This window comes from Thermobia domestica, chromosome 10 (assembly GCF_964235325.1).
Source record: "Thermobia domestica chromosome 10, izTheDome1.hap1.1, whole genome shotgun sequence".
Lineage (NCBI taxonomy): Eukaryota > Metazoa > Arthropoda > Insecta > Zygentoma > Lepismatidae > Thermobia > Thermobia domestica.
In genome coordinates, this window is record NC_137463.1 from 232,744,976 (window position 1) to 232,769,646 (window position 24,671).

The 24,671-nt window shown below is 36.4% G+C and overlaps 1 protein-coding gene across 9 annotated transcripts in view; it reads left to right on the top strand.

Moving 5' to 3' along the window:
* Positions 1 to 19,338, top strand: part of LOC145663074 (uncharacterized) — a 101,727-nt gene extending 82,389 nt beyond the window's left edge. For all 9 annotated transcript variants that reach the window (XM_081729280.1, XM_081729279.1, XM_081729281.1 and 6 more), the window contains 2 exons: positions 8,215 to 8,543; positions 18,395 to 19,338. In XM_081729280.1, the coding sequence (XP_081585406.1) occupies positions 8,215 to 8,543; positions 18,395 to 19,331 (1,266 nt within the window). In that variant the 3' untranslated portion in view covers positions 19,332 to 19,338. The remainder of the gene's footprint in view (positions 1 to 8,214; positions 8,544 to 18,394) is intronic.
* Positions 19,339 to 24,671: the final 5,333 nt, after the last annotated feature.

Genomic DNA, 24,671 nt, shown 5'->3' on the forward strand with positions numbered 1-24,671 from the left:
CCACAAAAATTGGCGTCATAGTCTGGGCCAATGATGATTTCAGGGTGTGGTCCGGAGAAGATTCACCGTTTCCGGAGCTACGAAATTCCTTCTTCTGGTGCTTGAGATCTCGGCAGAAATTTCATTACAATACCTATTTTTCACACATTTTTCTACTTTTGTGCATTGAAATCCTCCCCCCCCCGGGGGGGGGTATACTCTGAAATCATCATTGCTCTGGGCTATCAAATATTTCAGTTAAAAATAAGTTATTTAAAACTTCATTCCTCCTTAGTTATTTGTTCCTTAGTTCATACCAGAGTTGCATGACCCTATGCATCCCGATTTCCAAAAATTGTAATATTTTATTGTTTCCCCACAATTTTAAAAATTAAAAGCAAGTGGTGATTTAAGTCCATAGGCCTGTTAATATGAGATACAAAATCGGCATCATTTCTCAATTGTTTGTGTGCCAGCAAAGTTTTTCAGGCTTACTTCCTTCGTGCAAAGAAAGCATACACTAAAATCAAATTAGTTTATTCTCTCACCGTTCAATTAAATATCCTTTTGAATCGCACAGTTCTGCCTGGTTGTTTCTTACATATTTGGTTTTAATTTTTTCCTCCAATGTAAGATTTGAAAACTTCTTAGCTCACTAGAATGGCCTGCTATTAAGGCAGAACACATTGCTGATGTAAGATTCGTAAAGCATATTTCGTTCTCGATGTAATTGTCCACCGGAGTTCGCGAAGACGTTATCACTTCAATAGAAACAAAGATTTTTAGCAAAGTGCATTGTGTCACTGGTTCAAAGACACCACGAAAGGATTTGCATGACGTTGGGGCTTCGCACGGGAAATACGCATCCGAGGCAAAAATGGATGAATTGTCTCAAGTATGGTATTTAATTCCGTTGAAAAAGTGCCCCTAAGGCGGTATGGATAGGTGGAGAAAACATGTATCTCTTGTGATAATGAATGAGAATGAAAGTTTGATAGCTACAAACATACAATTAAAAAAAATGTTCATAAGGCCCAGTAAGAATATCCCTCGAATCAATTGCAAATTTTAAAATATAACGCACAAAAATAATGTTCTCAGATTATAGAGAAGGAAATAAGTTACGGAGTCTGTGGGCGAAGTTTCCACCAGACCGCAAGAACGCAAGGCCTTGGAGCGAACCCCTAGCGATTAAAGCAAGTTTCTTTATTATAAAGTGGTACTGCTTTCGATCCAGTTCAATTCGAAAACCAACTCTGAAAGACTTTTTCCTACTAAATAAATTCTTGATGAGAGACTTTTTTTTACTAAATAAATTCATGATGAAAGACTGTCTCCTACTAAATAAATTCTTGATAGACTTTTTCCTACTAAATAAATTCTTGAACCTCCTTTTAGACTTCTTGCATCAAAATTACTGTGCATTTTTTTTTTTTTTTTTTTTTTTTTTTTTCAGATAGTACAACAAGCATTTCATCAACTTAAGCATTAAGTGGAACATCGGCACAATCGTCTTTTCAAGCAGAGTCTAGTATTCCTTCCACTTCGAAATACATTAGCGATGTGCGTACTTCTACAACTTCACAACTTCAGAGAAAGCGTCCCAGCTCGTTGGATTCTTACATTACTAAGACCACTCCAATTCAGAAACAGAAACTGGACCATCAAGTTGCTCGTTACATATTTGCCACAAACTCTGCTTTTAGAAGTGTGGAACACCCTCAATTTATCAAACTGATGAATGACCTGCGTCCTGGATACTGCCCGCCAAACAGGAAAAAAATCGGTGGACCTCTCTTAGATTTCATTCATGAAGAGGAAAAGGACAAAATTACATTCTTGAAGGTGAAACAGTGTGCGTCGGTTTGATGGTTTGATCAAACGTTCATAATGAACCTATTATTTGCGTAACAATAACTACAGCAAATGGGGATGTTTACCTGGCAGACACGATTGATACTTCTGGTAAACCCCACACCGCGGAGTATCTCACCGATGTTACAAAGGACAGTATTGGAAAATGTGAAAAGGAATTTTCAGTCAAAGTAAGATCAGTTGTTACTGATATTGCTGCAAATGTAACAAAAATGAGAAAAATTATACAAAACGACGGAAGTTTGGATGTCATCACATATGGATGTTCTGCCCATATCCTGAACCTTCTAAGTAATGACCTGCTAGTGTCTTACATAAAAGAACACGTACTTAGTATTATCAAATATTTCAGAAACAACCACTATGCCAATGCATGCTTCCGTCAATCTGGGTGTACAAAACTCGTCGTACCAAGTGAAGTTCGGTGGAACACTAGTAGACTGCTTTCAGTCTTACATCAAAGCTTGGCCGACTCTAATAAAAATATGTGAAGAAAATCGCGATGCTATCGATAAAAATGTTCAACAAAAGATTTCGAATTTTTTTTCTGAAAAGGAATGTTGAAGATCTTGTGGAGCTTCTAACACCAATTTCAGTTGCAAGGTGCAGAAAAATGATTGTACTCTCTCAAAGTTAATCAGAGCATGGAAGGAGCTACTGAACTTAATCACGGAAGGTGCTTCTAAGAAGAAAGTGAAAGAGAGGTACGACGTGGCCATTACTCCATCTCATCTTCTGGCGTACCTGCTAGATCCTAAGAAAAAACTCCCGACCTGGACCTTACCACAGAAGAAAAGCAATCTGCTCTGAATTTCGCTAATGAAAGATACCCCGACTCACAATTACTACCATTAATAATAATGTTTCAAGCAAATCATATCTATTCAAAAAACACTTTTCCAACCACAAGTGACTGACGAGGTGACAGCGTATGACTGGTGGAAGAGTCAGAGAAATGACTTGGATAAATTTAATGTCAAAATGTTTCCAATAATTGAACAGCTGTTCACAGCCCGACCTTCTTCTGCAAATGTGGAGAGAACTTTTTCTTCGTTTGGCCTAGTACATTCTAAAATTAGAAATAGATTGGGCATTCAAAAAGCGTCCAAGCTTGTGTTTCTTTTTAAAGTGTTCAACAAAGAAGTGTCTATCGATGTTGAAGACTCTGAGGAGTTCTAAGTGTTTTCCTCCTTGTGGTTTATAAGAATAATGTGTACTATTATCAGGCCGTGTATTTAGATTTCTTACGAATCTCTAATGACGATTTGTGATTTGCTAAAGCAGAATCTAATTTTAGATTTTAATCCTTAAAGTATAGAATATGAGGAGTTCGGAAGTACAACATGAAAATTCACAATATGGCGAAAACTATTTTTGTTAAATGCAGTGACAACTTTTTATGGTCAGAGAAACAGGGACTCCCTTGTAAGTCAAATCTCTTAAAATTGTCACTATGGTCTTCAATAAGTGTTCGTTAAAGCTTGGAACACACATTTGTGGTTATCACGTTTCACTCCCGTATATTATTCATATTATATTTAGACTTAAATTTCCCATTCATTATTTAGAGAAATTATACCACGAAAGCAACTTTCTATAAGGTTATGAATGTTCCTTTTGTGATCTTTTTATAGTTATTATTGTTATGCAATTGCAATCAAAGTAAAAATTCTAAATATTGATTCGTTTTATTAATGTTTACTATTGATATCATCGAAATTTCGAACTTTTTTGTCATATAAACCCCAGGAGAGGCATTTATTGAAATCAGAAGTATATTTGGTATCTTTTTATGTATAAGTGGGTCAGAGCCAAAGTGGACTCGAATAATTCGTATCTTTATTCATTTTTCTTACTGATATGCAAATTAAGTCGCATTTCTTAAACTAGCTTGGACTAATTAAAGTCGTAGTGAATTAACTAGGACTAAATTAGTTCTGCAGTCTGCAGTATTTTGAAACTATTCATACTTATTTTAATAATGTATATAATTCTGAATAATGATTTCACTTGTGTAACTGTTTATCTTTTGTCCTTCTGAAATTGACTCTTGACAGTTATAGTAACAAGTATGTAAAGATCAGTTCAACGTATTTTTCTCAGGAGTCCTTCGTGAGTAAGTCGGCAGACTCATCGCATTTGTGGCCAATTAGACCCGGTTTCGAATCCGAATGGTGGACAATTTCTCTCGGTTTTAAGCTTATGTGACCCCTTCTAACATAACACCTTTATTGCATAATAACACCAAGGCGAAAAGAACTTATTTTTGTCCATATGTAATATAAATACATAGAACAAACTATTTAAACCAAAAGGCTGGTTTAAAACAGTTTTTTTTTTATTTCAAATACTCAGAACAAATACTAATGTAAATACTCAGAACAAATCATTTAAACCAAAAAAAAAAAAAAATGTTTTTGTTGTTTTGTTTTTTTTAAAAACATGGTTTTTGCCAACCCTGTCAACAACCATATAAAAGAAAATTCGAATATGCTACCTGGATACTGATAACATGAACACTTGCACGCATTTAGTCCGATATTAAAATTATGGATGATTAATTATTACTATTATTATGATCTTTCATTGGTATTCTCACATTTCAAATCGCCTAAATACACTTACATATACTTCACAAGTAAGAGGGAGTATAATTTAGGGGATAACTGGCTTACGGAGATTGGTGACTACCCAAGACTGCGATAAATTCCACTCCTCGCCATGATGATTCTACTAACCCTCCAAGCGGCTTGAAGGTAAGTGGAGGGCCGCGGTGGCTCAGTGGTAGAGCGTTCTCCTCTGGTGCATGGGGTCTCGGGTTCAATCCCAGCTCCCGCCAAGTGAACTTTGTGGTGGATAAACACTCTGTGCGTGGGTTTCCTCGGGGTTCTTCCGTTTCCTCCCACTTTCATCATTCCACCATTTCATTCATTATTTCATCATCACCGTCTCCTTTAGCCTAACCGGCATAATCGTGGGACGTTAAACTCAAAGATTCCAATTTTTTGAAGGTAAGTGGCTGGACGACCACGACTGTCTTAACAGCTTGACAGCGATCTTAAAGCCGTCGAATAATGCAGGAAACGTTTCAACTTATTCCCGTAATGAAAAACCACTAATTCCCCATTTTTCGCGTTTTAATTATATTATCTGTATAAAATATAAAATTATGAACACCAGTGCGCTATATTCAATAGGCCTACATGAAGAATGACATAACGAGGTTACTATATCAATGAAGTACATGGATACACTGTCCCCAAAAATGTAAAGATTCTCACCATTGGATTTTAGGGTTATCAAGTCAGACTGGAAATAACCGGTATTGGTAGTAGTCTCATGTTACTACTAAACCTATGCAAATCTATATATGAAGATATGGTAATTTGCCTTTAGGCCGATATGCTTAGTTCGAGTAACACTGGAAGTCACCAGGGACGTAGTGTCCATTAAGGCTATAAGGCTTAGCCTATCCATTTATTTATACATCAGCCTCAAATGTTGCTTTTGGATATTGATACAATTAATTTTATTAAAATGGATTTATTTTATAATATGCTGTTTAAACATCAAGCGAGTTGAAGCGAAGCTTAGGCAAGAACGCATTGAAGGCTATCGGCGGCTAGCCTTCCGCTTCTCATGGAATTAGGAGAATGGGGCGGTGACAATCACTTTCCCGCCACTCTCAGCAGACGAAAACTTCTAGAGCTATACACAAATTTAACATGATGCAACGAAAATGGACGAATGTTGACGAAAGGCTAGCCTTTCGGGTGTTTGGCGAGACAAAAGCGACAGGATGCGGTCTTGCAAGAAAGTATAGAACAGAGACTATGAAAAATTTAGAAGCTCACATTCAGTAACGAGTTTTGACCAAAAAAAAAAAAAAAAAAGAGAGAGAGAGAGACAGAGAGAATAAAAATGTTATGTTATTATGAATAGTATTATAATAACTATGACTCATAGATATATTTACTATGACTCATAGATATTGAATGTGGTCCGCACGAGTGGCGATGCAGACATCAAGATGATATTCCCATTCACTCCACACACGCTCCGACATATCTGATGAAATGGACTGGATGTCAGCACTGATACGAACTTGCACTTCTTGCAGGTTTTAAGGCAATGGGGCTACATAGACACAATCCTTTACGTAACCCCATCAAAAGAAGGCACAGACCGTTAAGTCAGGAGACCTTGGCGGCCACTTGTAGAGACATTTTAATCATTTTCGACACGTTCGATCCATCTTCCTGGAAGTCGCTTATTCAGATGTTCCAGAACATGTAAATGCCAGTGAGGAGGTGCTTCATCTTGTTGGAAAATAGTCATTGCCTTCTTCTTCCAGTTGTGGGAAGAAGACCAATTAGTGAGCACAAACTAAACATGAATGAATTTACTTTTTCTGTGTTTGATCCCAGTATTTTTATGGACACACTGTATATCAGGTTTCCTTCCTTTAGTTGTATGTTGTTTAATGGGTGTTACTGCTATGTTCAAAAGTAATCTACAAAGTGACTTACTAACATTGCCCAAGTTTGCTGTTCGTTTTCCATTTTTCATAAGCTGTTGAACATAAGCGGAGTTATGGGGGCATTGCCCCCACTCCAACTTTTTGACAAAAAGTAAAAATGCCACTTATAAGATCCTTCAATTCTCACTTATGTTTACCGTGCCCTCCAACAGACAAAAGTTCTGTCCCCACCAGACAATTTCTAACTCCGCCTATGCATCATGGATATTTTTGTTAATTTTTAAAATGGCTTACCTGAATCACACGCATTTTGAGTTGTAATACCTCATATTTCATTAAGTTTTGTTCCAGCATGTGTAATCGTGAATATAAAATTATTAAATCTTTATACATATTCCTAGTAGTATTTTGTGAGCACTTTGATGTTAATGTTACATTGTTATATTCAGTACACTTAAGAAACAGATCAAATACAAGATTTAAAACTATTTGTTTTCTATACAAATAATAAAACCTGTCTAATTTGAAAAGCTCCTTCCTTGAAATTTGAAGTCGAATATATATATAAGGAAATCTATATAATTAAATCGCATTTCAATTAGGAATAAATAAAACTACCCTGCTCCCGCCAAGTGAACTTTGTGGTGGACAAACACCGTGTGCGTGGGTTTTCTCGGGGTTTTCCCGTTTCCTCCCACTTTCTTCATTCCACCATTTCACTCATCTCTCATCATCACCGTCTCCTTTAGCCTAACCGGCATAACCGTGGGACGTAAAACTCAAAAATTTCATTTCAAATAAAACTACATCAGTTATTTTCCTCCTTTTTCTTTGATGCGTCAGTGAAAAGTAAGCTTATATTTGAATGTTTTATCGATGTGAAATTGCCGAATTGTCGAGAATATTACTCCTAAATTTTTCTTATATCAGTAAAAGTATACTGAGATGTATTCTGAGAATGTTATCAAAATGTATTCATAAGAGACTAAAATGAGGTAAATAATAATAATAATAATAATACTTTATTTTCTTGTAATAGAAAACGCTTTATTTGCGTACATTCCGCAGCAAAAAACCTGCAACATAAACATGTAAGTTTATTGTGAAACTACGCCTGACAGCGCAGGGAATCAACATGACGTCTAAGTGGCACGAATCACGCCAGGACAAACCTCGGCGTCCTCTCTTCCCCACTTGTTTTGGATCAAAAGACTTCGTCGTTTCACAATAAACTTACATGCTCATGTTGGAGGTTTTTTCTGCGGACTGTACCAAGATAATATCTGAAAATAAGACTATTTTTTTAAAGAAAAAATGATTTTGTTTTACTAAATTGATGTAATTGTACAATAGTTCAAAATGAGTGTAAAATAACGTCTCGATAAAATAAATTTACAGTAAGTTAAATGACTTAGTAAATGGATAGGATTATTAAGAGTCTTCTTGAGTAATGCGTTGATTGAGAAAAAGCGAGGTTTACGTAGCAAAATTTTTAATGAATCGTTTGAGAATTTGATAAGAGAGTTATATATATACTTCTATTATATTATTATTGGTCTATACTTTCCGTCTTATCTTGGTGTCAGGAAACACCTCCCAAACGTTGTCGGTGTTGTTTTGATTGTGTGCGAGGAACAGGCATATTATATATTGTCATACCCATTTTAGCTGTTTTAAAATATTTTTAGGTACAAGGTACGATGTGCTAGGTGTAACTTACTTTCTTAGCACTGAAACTAGTCATTACACTTTGCCACAATATTTAAATTAAATTTTTTATAACATTGTCACCATACTCAATAATATGTGAATGTGGAATAAAATTTTGCTAGGAGACACTAATCTAACACATCACTTCTTGTATTTGTATCTTGTTTCAGTTGTTTCAGATTGCATGTAAAGTAGAGGAGGATGAGATTACTGTAAAAGAAGAAATTTCAGATATATCGGAGTATTTATCTGAGGAATCATTAATATTCAGTACGGAACAGAGTATCCACAATAATAATCAAGATACTAATGTTGATGTCTGTCTGAGCAGAGAAATTATTGAGGAAAAAGAAGAATCAGCGGGTAAAGATGAACAGCCAAGAACACAGGAACCAGTCATTAGTGATTCATGCCATTTCCAGCCTGATACAAAATCTATTTCTGCATCACCAACTACTACGAGTCATGTTTCTATTTCAAAAATTTCCACAAAAAGAAAGTAAGTAGTTTTTGTCTTAAGAAAGGGAAAAACTTAAAGAAAAGCAAGACTTGAGAAATATCTGGGGAAACTGTCCGAAGATACAGAGGTTGATTCATTTAAATTGAGCCGAATTGAACCCTGCCACTTACCTAGGAAATGTCGTGTTCCCACCATCGGTTGTGTTCTGTCTGCAGGCTTCCTCTATTGACTATTGCCGGTTTCGGGAGTTTCCACTGTAGGAGACTGCATTGCAGCAGGGCCGTGGGTGTTGCATCCCATCCTTTTTACAGGCTTTCCTCAAACGGTACGGACTCGACGATGGGTCAGGTACCGCCTGAGAAGTCCGAAAGCACACTAGTATATTGGGTTGGCATCTGGTATTTTGACGGGGATGTCAAAGAAGGGAATTGCCGAAATTTGAGTCTTTGCCGTGTGGTTGGATGCCTTATCTTTGCGCAGTTCAACCTGGTTCACGTTTTGTCCGTACAATGCTGGGATTCCATGCTTTTACATTTCAGTCAGGACATGAGACTGGTAGTACATAGTATTGATTTTGACGTTTTGCTCCACTTTTCGAAAGCGCAGTTTCCCTTGTACGAGAAATCGGCCACTGTCAAAAACCCTTTTGGGAAACTCTCTCCGCAGTGGCGGAAGAACGTGCTTCGGTCTTTGGAGTCAATAAGACTGTATATAATGGCACGAACTTTACCAGTCTGTGATGTAAATCCACGCGTCATAAAGGGTAACAACAGAGTTAGTTATCTCCCGCCCACGGGATGACGTTCACACAGCCTCATACAGTTTATTTTTCACTCAACCACATGACATGGTTTCAGGGCATGCACACTGCTCTTCCAAACGACCGCCAGGACCGTAAAACCCTGTGAATGAGGCGGTCCTGCGATGTGCGGCATTTACTGGCTATCGCACTCTATAGGGAAGATTTTCAGAGGTAGTCGTACGCCGAACCACCCACAATAGCAGCGGGGTCCTCTTCACGGAGACCGGTTTTTAGGTACTCGCGTCTTGTGGTGGGTCCAGGACTCCGTGCCCGATATTTCCGAAAAATATGATTCACAATAGCATAACCTACAAGCAGATTACGCACATGACCTATTTCTGCGATGAAAGACGTCGTGAACTTAGTGTCGAAAAGGACCACAGTGAACTCCTCCCAGACTGATCTGTTCAGTTTCCGCGGATCAGACTATGCTCCACCGCACTGTTCTACTGCGTGACCAATAAGATACTGTTGCTGGCTCATCTCATGGCAATAGGTTGTGGATGGGCAGTACAGTTCAACATTGACTTCGGCTCAATATAAATGAATCGACCCTTGTACTACAGTAAAAGCTTCCGAGAGAAAACAATGTAAATACATTATTTGGGACCAATGTTAAGGTTAAACATTACCTAATGTCTCTTTCATAACAAACTTACATAAACAAACCGTTCAATAAGTTTCGGGGTTACCTCCAAATTATGTACTTACTGATGCCAGAAAAAGTTATTACCATACCAATCTTTATATGCATCCCTTTCCTAACCACACGCTCGCAGGTAGTGGCTCGGAATGTCTAGGAAAGTCATCTAATGGAATGCTGTTCAGCACTGCCGCCATATTCGCTTGAATCGATGTAACATTCAAAACGGTTTCCCTTGAGGGCACATGTGAACTTAGGAGAAAGCATGAAATCTAATGAGGCCAAGTCATGTAAATATTGGGAATGTTCAAAGACTGTGACCCTTCGTTTAACAAATTACTGACTCACAAGTAAACGTGCAGGCACATTTTGGTCACAATCCTTAAACGTTCCCCATATTCACCTAATTTGACCCCAGCGGCTTCATGCTCTTCAGGAGCGTTTTGAGGATGTTGCATCGATTCACGCGAATCTGACGTGGTGCTAAACAGTTTTCCTATAAACGAATTTCCTAGGGCGTTCCAGAGCCTGTACAACCGGTCCCGCGAGTTTTTGCCTCAGGAAGGAATGTATATAAAAATCTAACGTAATATTTTTTCTGGCATCGTTAAGTATGTTATTTGAAGATAGACACGGAACTTATTAAACGGACTGTGTACACTCACGTCCAAAATGATTGTCTCATATCTATAACTGTCTTCTTGTAAGTAGAGATGCAAAAAAAAACAAAAAAAACAATAAAAAACAGCCTTTTACAATTTTTCACATAAAAATCTGGCTTTTTTTTTGGGAAAAATGAGAATTTTGGAAATTTGCTATCTAAATAGCTTTCTTATGGTATACTCTATAGTTAGATAAGATTTCCATGACCTTAATGCCATATTTCGCTCTGGAATTCACCACCAAGGTGGATGGAGCACGTTTTACGAATTAAAGCAAACACAAAGAATGTAGTATTTGAGGGCAATTTTAGAGGTTATTTAACTTTATTTTAACTTTTGAGTTATCATTTTTTTCTTCTCTGGATCATTTCAGTTTGTCATCCGTGTTTCATTTCTAAGAGCTTAATAATCTAGCTTCTAGCGCAAAAGTTAAACTTACGTTTTTCTATATATCCGTCAAAGCGTACGTTTTTCAATATATTCGTCCAACCGTACTTCCACATTTCTGTTATAATGTAGCTGTTCAATGATTTAGGAATAATTTTCCGGATACAATTTTGAATACCATTTTATACAAATAATCAGTAGTGGATTTAGAAAAGTACTTTGGTAGGGGTTTCTCTGATTGTTTCGTTTTTTAAAAAATCCTGAATTTTTATTTGGGAGGAGCTTGAAGTTTATGAGTACAAGCATAACTAATATTTCATTTTGTTTATATATTTAGCACTAATATTCCGGATACAACCTTGAAGATCATTTTACACTGAGAATCAGTGGCGGATTTAGAAAAGTTTTGTGGGAAGGGTTTTTCTTTTCTAATATTTAGTTTTTGTAAAAAGTCCTCATTTTTAATTCAGGGGAGCTTAAAGTTTGTGAGTAAAGGCATAACTAATTGATGTTTCGTTCACTCAGTCTTATTTGTTGTGCAGTTGTGTTTGGCTTAACTTAGATATATTCCGTAGTTTTTTGGGGGGTTAGGGTAGGGGAGGGGTTCCGTAAAGATATGTCACTAAGCAGTATGGTTGATGATCTTAAACAACAGCAACAAGACAACGTGATTAATAGCAATGAAGTGCAAGTGCAAGGAGGAAACATGCAGTCTGACATGGTAAGCATAAACCATTGTGATGTTAATGAAGACATTGACAGCGTTTTACAAATAATAAATGTGTTACAGGAGGACATGAGGACACTAAAATCAGAAAATGAAGTATTGCAACAAAAAGTGAGGTCAGTAGAATCATTTGTTAAAACTCAAAACATCTCAAACCAGTGGACAAAAATAAGTTACAGTAGGCCCAGACCCAAATATTCTAATGTGGCATCAGGTAAAACAATTGCATGCGATAACAGATACAATGTGTTGGAAAACGTCGGGAGTGAAGGAGACGTGAATTCAAATGAAAAACCGGTAGGAAACTCACAAAAGAAGAATAGTGCAAGGATACCCATGTACAAGGGAAAAACTATTATGCAACCAAACGTGCCGAAAGTTACATACAATAAAACGAATGCTAGAAGAAAACCTAAGACAGACGCGCAAGTTTACATATATGGTGATAGTCACGGTCGTGGACTGTCCGAAAAAGTGAATAGTAATTCTAAACGCAAGTTGCCAGTGCAAGGAAATACCAAGCCTGGAGCTAAAAGCGTTGATGTGTTGTCTGGTATTAATCCCAACATTGTAAATAAGGAAGGTAATTATGTAGTAATATTAAGTGGAACAAATGATGTGGCCAAGAATGAAGGTAGTGAGGCTGTTAGTAGAATTGCAAAACAACTCTCTATGTTGAATAACTGTAAAACAATTGTGGTAAATATCCCTTATCGCCATGATCTTACTCAAGACTCGCGCGTTAATAAAGCTGTACAAAGCACTAACGTCAAATTAAAAACAATGTGCAATCACTTTAAGAACGTTGTAATGGTAGCTATCAGTAAGTTAGGTAGAGAAATGTACACGCAGCACGGTATGCATTTCACTCAAAAGGGTAAGGATGAATTAAGAACCAAGATCTGCAAAATATTTGATAAGGACGTAGCCAGTAAATTTGAAAGTAAGAAAGCAATAGCGATTCCATGGGTTCACAGGGAAACCAAATTCACCCGACTCCATGAATAAAATTGCATGGGGCCGGATGAAAACCTCAAGTCTAACGACGCCTCTTCATTTTAGTAATATAAGTGGCATAATAGAGGCAAGAAATAATATTAATAGATTTTCTAAGAACTATGGTACTAACATAGCTCTGCAGAATGTATTAATACTCCACTTAAATTTACAATCAATAAGAAACAAGTTGGCTGAACTTCAAATTTTCTTAGATACATTTCCCTGTAATATCTTATGCATCAATGAACACTGGCTTGCAAATGAAGAAATACATTTGTATGTTCAAACAGGATATAGGTTAGCCGCTATATTCTGTAGAGATTCAATACTTCATGGTGATGTAGGTGTATATCTGAAAAAATCGTTTAATATTGAATACACTGCTTTGAATTTAGAATGTTTTTATAATGAACAGAGTTTTGAAGTAGTTGGGTTATTACTAAAAAGCATAAAAGTAATAATTGTTCCCATATACCGAACCCCAAACTTAGATATCAATATTTTCATTGCTAATTGGTAAGAGTTAAACATTTATCTTAATAAATACAAAAATTACAAAGTATTCTTATTGGTGACGTGAACATTGACGTTCTAACCAATTCACCGGTACGAAGTCTATTCTGTGATATCCTCAGATCTCACAACTATTATTACGTTAATGATCAACCAACTAGAAAATCTGCATGTCTAGATAATGTACTTACTAACGAAGATAAGACCAGAATGACGTGTGGTATCATACAGCCTTTGCTATCTGATCATGAAGGTTTGCGGCTTCTGATTCCTGTGACAGTATGCATGAATTCTAACAATGTTACAACTAAAAAGTTTAGAATAATGGGGGAAGCTAACATATAAACATTACGAAGTAATCTAAGGGGAACTAACTGGGAAAACTTAGTTTTAAACAGTAAAAATATTTCTGAAGTCATTCATAATTTCATGTGGACTTTGACTAAATATCTAGATGAATGTTGTCCTGTGAAAGAAAGAATTACTTCCTACAAGCGCGTTAACAAATTGAGCAGAGGAAATCCCAAATGATTTACACCTCGCCTTCAACTGCTCCGGAATAAAGTAATAGCTCTTTATAACATAGCTAATGCGCCAAGGTCAGCCAGTGACAAAGAGAAATATAAAATATCAAGAAAATTGTACAGAAAATAAATTAAGATGGCGAAAATAACTGTGAATAAGAATTTCATAAATAATTCAGAAAGTAAGTGCTCTGCGGCCTCGTCTATTATTAACAGGGAGCTAGGAAAACAGGTTTTTGAATAGTCGATAAAGATATCCCCAAATAAATTCAATGAATATTTTGTAAATAATGCAAACAAATTAACTGGTAGGTACAAATATGGCATTAGTTCACAAGTAGATTTCGCTTGCTTATTGACACAGACAAATATTAATCAAACTAGTACTCATTTTCTATGGACCCCTATAAATATTAGAACTGTACAATCAGTGGTCAACATATTAAAAGGTTCTAATAGTGAGGATATATATGGGTTTTCTAACGACATGCTAAAGAAGATAATAGACATAATATTCGAACCTTTGACCTATTTATTCAATTGCGTACTTCTCGAAGGTGAATTTCCGGAGTGTCGGAAATCGATTGTTACAGTTCCGATTTACAAGAAAAATGATAAAACAGCTTAATAACTATCGCCCAATATCTTTGGTATCAATAATGTCTAAGGTTTTTGAGCAATGTATTAAGAATCAATTGTCAAGATATTTTGAGAAAAATAAATTATTTCATAATATGCAATTTGGATTTAGATCTGGGTGTTCCAGGACTAAAGCCGTGGAAAATATAGTATCAGAAATGTTAGATAATTTGGAGAACAATCTTCATGTTGGTGTTACATTATTAGATTTGAGTAAGGCGTTCGATACCGTGTCACATAATACATTAATTGCGAGGTTACACTATTATGGTATTACTGGCTTGCAATTATCTTTAATTGCATCGTATCTTAGTAATAGAAAACAAGCTGTTCGCATTGGAAACGAAAAGTCAAGTTTCATGTGTGTAACAAATGGTGTTCCACAAGGTAGTGTATTTGGCCCCTTTCTTTTTCTTGTATATATAAATGATTTTCCAAGTTTTTTGCCCAATAGTTGTGTTTTATATGCTGACGAAATTACTGTTGAAAATTCAGACAAAAGTATAATTGATGTCCAAAGTAGGAATAGCGAAATGTTAGAGTTGTCTTCTATATGGTTTAAATGTAATGGACTTACAGTAAATCAGGATAAAACAGAAACTATGTACATTAGTCTTAGTAATTCTACGAGTCCTTCAGATACACGCAAATTTGTAAAACTGTTAGGAATGTACGTCGATACAAAGTTAAATTGGAATGAACATACAGAGAATTTATGTAGAAAGTTATCCAGTGTATTGTTTTTATTGCGTAAATTAATAACTGTAATTAGTGAGAAATCTCCTATAACATCGTACAATGTTTTTTTTAAATTCACATTTGGAGTATGGAATAATATTCTGGGGTATTCTTCTGGTGCTCAGAATGTCTTCAAATGAAAAAAAAAAAAAAAAAAGCAGTAAGAATAATTAAGGGATTGCCTAAAACAGCATCATGTTAGGAAGTGTTTAAGGAAATTCAATGAGTGTCTTTTTTTATTTATTTATCGATGTCTCATGTATATTAAAGAAAATTTAGATAATTGATTCATTCCTACAATACTAGGCATAAAGACGACCTTAATATGTTACAAGTTAGGTTAACCACTACTCAAAAGAGTTATAAGATAAAGGTATGAAATTATTTAATGTATTACCACCAAATGTACGCACAATGGGTCTTATGAATAAAGTGGAGCGAGGTGAGCATGCTCCAGTATTTGTGGAATTTACTCCTTTTGGTATGAATAAAGAGGAGGAAAGAGAGCATGCACAGGGAGAGGTTACTCAGTGCTGGAGCATGGTCTGAAAACTATCGAGCATGCTCACATTTCATATGAATAAAAAACGAGTTCGTGCTCGCACTTCGGAGTACTCTCTCCAAAAATCTGGAGTCACCTCATTAGCTGACTCAAGCCGTGCAGTGAAGGTGTGTTGTGAAAATGGCTGCATTCATGAATTTACAACGACATAAAATATACAAGGAGCACAGAAACACGTGGGAAGTGGACTATAAAACTGTGTATCGCTTTGATCAAGAAAACGTGAAATGGTTTTCCTAGATGCAACAAATGAAACTAGAGGCGGGGCACTTACTAACACGAACAGAGAATGCGAATTTTTTTGAGATATTTGAGTGATCCAGGGTTTCAAAGTGGGGTAGGGGATGATATAGGTGTGGATCAGAGTACGGTGTCCGTGACATTTGCAAATGTTCTAGACAAAATAATCGAAAAGGCTCCCCTGTGGATAAAGTTCCCAACAACTGTTGCTGAACAGCAGGCAAAAATGAATAAGTGGCGCAAAAAAATACAATTTTCCCTTTGCCATCGGGGTCATCGATTGCACATATGTGGAAATTAAACGACCTCATGTACACGCGGAGGAGTACATAAATCGTAAAGGACGTTTCACCTTGAATGTTCAAGCCACTTGTAATTGTAACGAGGAATTCACGAGCGTTGATGCTTCCTGGCTAGGTTCGGTGCACGACTCCCGAATATGGATGAATTCAGCTGTTCGTGTGATCATGACAGAAAACAGGTCAGGAGCCTTGCTTCTGGGCGATTCTGGATACGCCATTGCTCCTTGGCTTATGATTCCTTTCCAAAATCCAGCTACAGAAGGAGAAAGAGATTTCAACAACTGCTTCAAAGGAGAACGAGTTATAATAGAAAGATGCTTCATCAAGTGAAGCACGATTCCCTATACTGGAAAATAAAATACGAATGGCGACAAACAAAAGTGCCTTCGGTGATTCTAGCCTGTTTTGTCCTTCATAATGTGGCTAAATATCTGAAAGACGGCGAGTTTTACATTGTTGAGAGAGCGTTTGAAGACTATGACGACATGGAAGAGGATAACGAGAGCATCCCGCGCGTGAGACAACGTGGGCAACAAAGGAGAAATGAAATTGCCAAGATGATAGTTGGTCATTAAAATGTAAGAACTTTCATGAAAAGTACAGTTTATTTACAGTAGTAGTTTGTCAAATACTTGATAAAAATATTCATGTTATACTACAGACCTAGTAATCCTTATAAATCTTATAGCATCTAAGAGGTTTTATAGAAAATTCAACACAAATTTCTTGAAATAAATGTCTCTCTCTCTTTTTTTTCATTTATGTCTGTTGACACTTCTTAAAATAAATGACAATACATGCTATTCTTTTAAAAATAATATAGCAGAAATAAGTGCAGTTGCAGACTGCTTGCTTCCTCGTCTCAGCGCGGAGTGGAGCAACCTCTATGAGCATGCTCGGCTTCTGCAAGAGTAAGCTCTCAAAACTATTGATAGTTTTTATTCATACGAAATTTTTAGAGTTTGCTCACGAATAAAGCATGCTCACCTCAAGTGAGCAGAGTCTAGGCTCCATTTTATTCATACCACCCAATGCCTCACGACAACTTCAAAAACTTGTAAATCCTTCCTTGTAAAGCAACTTTGTATATAGTATCTCTGAATTTGAAAAAATCTGTTATCAAGAGTTGAAAGCAGGAACAATGATACATAGATAAAACTTGCCTGATAGTGTAATAAAACTTGTAAATATATATATATATATATATAGTGTGTGTATTATTTTTGACAATGTCTATGTGCAACAAATATTGTTTAATGACAATAAAGCATATCTTACTTAACTGGCCATTTCCAATGAAAGTATGCAGTAACTTGCAGTCATATGAATCATCATATACTTAGAACAGGGATGCAAATAACCACTCGCCTCTCGCCTGGGACGAGTGCTTCATCGGTGCCGGCGAGTATTTAATATCATACCGAAGCTAAGTAAATGATTTCTAGTGTGGGATGTTGGCTAGTAGGTTTTTTCCTGGGCTAGTAAAATTTTGTTTCTTATTTGCATCCCTGGCTGAGAATTTAAATTAGAATTTTTAGAACTCCCTTATGCGGTAAAAACAAAATCTAAAAACGTTACTACTAGCAACGAATCGCACGGCAGTTAAAAACGAGAACTCTGCTTCCTCGTGCTAGTTATTGCAGATTTTTCTTGCTTCCTCGTGCTAGTTATTGCACATTTTTCTTAACTGGCCTTGTGCTAGAGATTCTCAACAATAGCTACTTTTGTTTATTTAAAAAAATATATAGACGTGGAACGTAATATAAATAGTCGTGGAAAAGACGTGGAATTTTAAAATAAACATTTACTAAATATCCTGTAATCTTAAAATGATAATATTTAATGTGTTTCATACTTATTTTAAAAAAATAAAGTATGTAGACTACTGTACTCCTTATTTCCAATAATTTTATACTGTACTACGAGTCACATTTTATTATTATTTTATGGAGAATATTTCAAGAACACTATTTTCACAATCTGTGGAAACAATACAAAACGAAGGAGAACGTAGTAGATTAGTTCTATAAAGTAATTGCAATAATGCTTTTTGTGTATGTTAATACAATTCTTTATTATAAAATAGTTGTTATTAGTCAAGCATCTCATAAGAGAGGCAACTGATTGACACATATTCTTTTTCTCTTTACAGAAAGCTACAGCGCACAAAAGCGAAAAGTGCCAATAAAAGTATTCTACAGCGGGACAGAAAAAGGCATCACTCTAAAGATACAAAATGTAAAATAGACAGTAATGAAAAATATGGTGTTGACATTGCAAATAAAAGTTTTTCAAATGAAGCTGTGGTTAAGGAAGACTTCAAACGTGACGAATTACCGGAGTGTGAAGTGTGTAAAAAGATTTACAACAAAAACTATATAACAGTTCATATGCAAACACACAATAATGAAACTGATTTTGAGTGCAATACATGTGCCAAAAAGTACAAAACTTTGCAAAGCTTGAAAGTGCATCTTAAACTTCATGAGATAAAACATTTAGATCCGATTTATAGTTGTAGTTTCTGTACCAGAAAATTTTATACAAAATATACTTTAAAAATGCATGAAAATGAACATACAGCAGAAAAAGTGTATATGTGTGAAATATGTAGTGCGCAATATCTTTCAAAATCGAGTTTTCGGTCTCATATGAACAGACACAGAGATACGGATTTTGTATGTAATGTTTGTGGAAAGAGTTTCAAGAGAATAAATCGACTTAAAGACCATCAACGAATTCATAGTAAAGACGCATTGTCGAATGTTTGTGATATATGCGGAAAGGCGATTGCTTCACGCAAATCACTTATAGATCATTTAAGGATACATACTGGTGAGAAGCCATATGTTTGTGAAATATGTGGGAAACGCTCCCGCACTCATGATCTAAATGCTCAACACATGTTAGTACATACAGGAGAAAAGCCACATATATGTGATATTTGTGGAAAAGGATTCGCCCAACGAACTCCTCTAGTCACACATAAAAGAGTTCATACTGGAGAACGACCTTACTCTTGTACACTTTGTTCAAAGACTTTTGTATCAAAGTCAGGTTTAAGTATACATAATAAACAATGTAATTAAAAATGGATTTGAATATCAGAGTTTTTTTTTTTTTTTTTAATTTCCGGCAACTGTCTTGTTACTTCAATGAAGATAGCGACTGAATCACTCTGACGAAGATGCAGATCGCTGCCCATACACACACACCGACGCAGAAAAGAAGTTTTTTGAGCATAGAGTGAAATGGTATGGAATTCGTTTTTTCTAATGTTAATATTACGATTTTGAATTCCTAAAGAAAATAGGGGTATATGCACAATGAATTAAGCACATACAGACAATGAATGCTGGTAGTATGTAGTGTATTCATGATGGCAGCTGTTCACGTGAGAAGTACCACAATGATTTTACACAAGGGCCGCGATGACAGTGGTAGAGCGCTCACCTCACCCCTGAGTTGATTCCAGCTCGCGCCAAGTGACCTTACCGTGTCCGTGGGGCTTCTGGGATTACTCATTCCTCCCACTTTTTCATTCATTATCACCATCACAGCTAAAACTTTTATGACGCGATTCCTTAACAAGCTTGGGTATGTTAGGATCTGTTATAGACGGTCTTGCAAGTTTTATTCCTATACGAAAGGATCTATTTAATAACTGTTACTTTCCTTGGATATCAAATCGATGTTACTTACAAATCACAACACAACTTCTGTGATAGTTCCGTTTCGACTCCTGAAAACCAAACATCTCGTAACAATGCAGTGTTCGGAAATAAATTATGGTACTGGTTAAGATCCTTTTGTGACTTATCATTTCGTATTTGATGTCCGGAGGTACTCTTTGTAATACAAAAATAGCTACACCATGAAAGCTTACATCCCAGCGTGGGCGTCCATGGCGATGAATATTTGAATCACTGATGTCACACATACTTGTAATTGCTCCAAATACTTAACGTGTGAGTTAACTAAATTGCAACATATTCAATATACATAAATAATTCTTGTTTCTATATGGAATGTTTTTATTTTTATTCCGCTCATCTTCAATACTCTTTATTAGTATTCGACACAAAACAAAACTTTTTACAAGTTCACGATGAACAAAGTGATGTTTGCAATATTATATTCTTGATTATAGATATATATGTATTTAAGCCCGTACACTTTTCTACGAAGAACGGACACATCATCGGACGAGTCACTAGTCATCTCAGCGACCCTAATAACTATGGATTGGAGGCTAATATTTGTTGCTTTCAATTATTTTTATGCCACTCTCATTACGACAGGGGATGAATTTAGACTTAAGCGGCAATGCGAGTGTCACTATTCATCTCAGCAACCTCAAAAATTATGAGTTAATCACCAAATCAGTTTCCTTTTGGTGAGGCAAGAAAAATATTTACAATTTTTTCATAAAATTTCATCTTCCACCCTCTACCGGGGCTTGAAATCCTCAAAACTCCTGAAACATTAAATGTTGGAACTTTCACCTAGAATAGGGTGGAAAAGGTTCTCCCTAGTATGAGACAAAAAAAAAAATTCATTCTCAAGCCCCTCACAGAATCCCATGCTCCACCCACAACGGGGGCTGAAAACTTAAAAAATCCAAACTATGGAACCCCGATACGGTGGAAATGTTTTCTTTTACTGAAAAAAAAAAGTTTTTTCACAGAATCCCATCCTCCACTCTGCACCGGGGTGACAATTTCAAAAGTTTTGAAAAAATTAAATTTTAGATTTTTGAATGGAATTGAGTGGAAAAAATTTCATTCAGGAAGACAAATATATTTATTTTTATTTTTTCATAAAAATGCATTTTTAACACACATTAAAGGATTTATCAAAATCTGAAGGTTTTTAATTTTTTGAAGTAGGTAGGAGATGTTTAAAAAATCACCACAATGCATTGGCTCTCAGAAAGTAGTATGCACCAATTCTTTAACCAACTTTTTTTTTCAAACTGTCGTTCGTTAATCTACTCTTGTTTTAATGAAGCCATCTTTTCTATTCAACCCAGAAACTTTCTTCACTAATTTGACACACCTCTCTACTGCTTGAGTGTGACAAGGATATTCAAATTCAAGAATTTTCTCTGGTCAGCTCATTATGACACTTTTGATGTCTTCAACGTTCAAGTGCTGTAGTATTGGAGAAGAAGTAATGTCGTTTTCTTGGCAGTTGCTCAAATCGATGTATTCATCAGTGTCAAAGTTTAGTTTTGGTACTTTGAATAGCCGAATAAATGTGTGGTCTTTGGTTTTAGCATTCAATATCTGTCTAAAAGCAAGTTATCTAACAAACAGACAATTATTACATAATATGCAAAACAGAATGTTCTCTAGGTGAGCAAAAAATGAACTGCGTTGGATCACAGGATCTACGAGACTTTTTAACTTCATTTAAGTACCGACTCAACTTGATGGTTTGAAGAATATGCTTTGCTCTCATTGGCTAAAATAAAATGACTTCAACAATTTCTCTCTCTCCGTCTCCATCGCCTCCATGGCAAAGCCGAAAGAACACTCGCCTACGGATTATAGGGTTAGTGGTTTGCGCCCACCCAGGGGTGGTTTTCTTTTAGTGTTTTTAGACACTTTAACGTAAACATCGCGCATATAGGTGATTCAACATTTTGGGGGAATAATTTTGAGATTCATTGGCGTTTTGTCGCGTTTCTGCCGCTGGTGGAACGCGGCTGATAGAATTTTCAAAACGGAAGTGGGGTCACACCGGATTGTCGCTGCGGGGCATCCAATTTTTGCCGACAGGTCGCTAGTTTCCCATCGCTGGTCCATCAACGCTTTCGGCGTGGGATAGCTTGAGTTTTAGCCTGTTTACATTATAAGTTTTCTTTTTCTACATTTCAGAAAAACAAAATTTCCATACAAAATAACGTAATAAACAGAAAATATGTATAAAACGTACGTTTGAGTGCGCGGGTCACACATCACATCTTCGCGAGCAAACGGGTAGAGATTTTTATTTCTCCAATATCGAGTAGACTGGATAAAATGTTCAACTCGACAATCAGCAATGCATATTAATGGCTCGTGAAATAATATAATTTAAAGAAATACCGAAGGGATATGTTTAAACTGTAGTTTCACATGCTCAAGCAGTGCGTTAAACTTCCTATCTAAATGCTGCAACAGTTCCACTTCTACTACTACCATCAGCCATTTTCAACAATTTACTTTGACAATTTAAATTTGAATTCCCTTTATTACTGTCTCCACATAACGCTTTCTATTTTATTATGACCGAAACAACAGTTTTAGAACATTGAAATAATAAAAGTGTGCAATTTGCTGAAGATACGCCAATTTCCCCCCTCTTAATTACCCATAATGTCTTAGATTAGTAGGATAAGCATTGGTTTCACATACTGGTGATCCAGGATTCGATTACCGTTGGATAATTAATGGAAATATTTATCATTAGGAATATTGATACTTTCAATGTAAGGAAACATGGAAAATATTCCTTTTCTCTCAGTCTTAGTATTGAGACGACTTTGTTCAGTGCACTAGCAATTGAAAAGTGACCTACGAAACACGACTACAAGATGATAGCCGCATAAACTTTTATTCGTATTGTCTGGGAACGTAACGTGTTTAGCGAACAATTGAAGAATACGTAAGTAATGTCGTTAAAATGGGTCATAAATACGTCTGACCAAAACCAAAGGTTATTGTTTCCCAGAAATTGCTTAGATATCTACTACTTCTACTATTACTGCTTTTAGAAATATTAGTTTTAAGCAATTCACCAGTACAGATACGTTCCATATAAAAAAGACTAAATTGAATGAAAAACTTCATAAAGTATAAAATATATAGCCAAGCCTCGACTTTCTGATAGCAATAATAATAATAGTAATAATAACAATAAAAGAATAACAGAATTACAATATCCATTTCGTAAACAATACCTTCCAATTAAGAAGAAATACTTGCCACGACGGAATTCGAACACGATCTCTGATTACGAGTTTCACGCTTTAACAATCTTTTGGTTTTTTAAATACGGAACAACCGCGGTATTGTTCGCCAGTGGCACTTCACGTCCTTTCGACTTACTCCAAACACGACAGGGGCACAAACACAGAAATATCGAGGACAGTTAAAATTCCATGCTTCCTCTTCAGATTCGAGCCCCCAATGGGCTTCATCTCACAACCTTCAGTAATCTGGCTAAAATTTATCATACAAACATAAGAATGTAAACTACCCCATGCCGTAAACGTCGCCAACGCCTACTGTTTACCCATTCGGCTGAGACCTCTAGTTGGCAGAGTGCCAAGGAAAGTATATTAATGAAAGGAGTGGACTGTAAAAGAAAAAGAAGGAAAGCGTTGGTTATTCGGATCGGTGGTAAAGGTGTTGTTTGCAGTGTTACCAACCCGGCTCACTAAATCTCTACCTGATAAGATTTTATAAATAATAATATGAGAATAAAATCAAAGTGGGCCTACAGCACTGAAAGCACAATAACCGATTATTATTGTCCGTAGGGCATGACTGGGAATCTACGATGCAAGATGAAAAAAAAGAATCCAAAATTTGGAGGGGATAAGCACAATACTTTGCCTTCACTGGGTGACGGTATTGGCTCTATCATAAAATAACAAAACGACGCGCGTACACACAGAGGCTCACGGAAGCATAACCACGAAATATGAGAAAAAGAACTAGAAAAATACACTAAACTGCACACGCACAAGCGTATGTATACTGTAGAGAAAGACAATAACTGAAGTTCTCCCGCGCGTTGTTGGCGCGATCAACCGAATGTCGAAGCCCCTAAAACAATGCTATGCTGTATTTAAAATGCGCGCGCTCTGTTCACTGCGTGACATCATAACTGACCAGAATGTATTACTGACCTGGGACCAATTAACGTAGGCTGGCAACCATGTTTAAACTTCCAACCTTCTTTCTCTCGTTCCCAGAGGAGAAAACAAACACCTGTTGTCCGTACATACACATACCTATTTTTCGTAATGGACTCTTCTACTTCTGTTATGCGCAGAAGTGTCGAGGGACTTAATGTCCGAGGGTAGACAGTAGTGGCCCACTTGCCAGTAACTGTCGATCGTCGTTATAGCGACGCGTCGAAGGACTGCCGCTAGCGTACCACTGGCGCTTGAGTCAAAAGAGATATCTCGAGTCAGGGTATTGAACTTACCACGGCGTAACCGCAAAGACTTCATTTTCGTCTGCGCTCCTCGATTCGTCGCGGAAAATCGCGAAGGGACAACACGAACTATCGCCAGTCATGTGCATGCGGTTATTATATATTTTCTCCTGACGAATTTTTCCTAAAGTAAGCTACGGGGGTCAAGAGTAACCCCTGCTTGTACATCATGAAGTGAAAAATCTTGAGATGAGTGCTTATAATTGTGTGAATCTAGA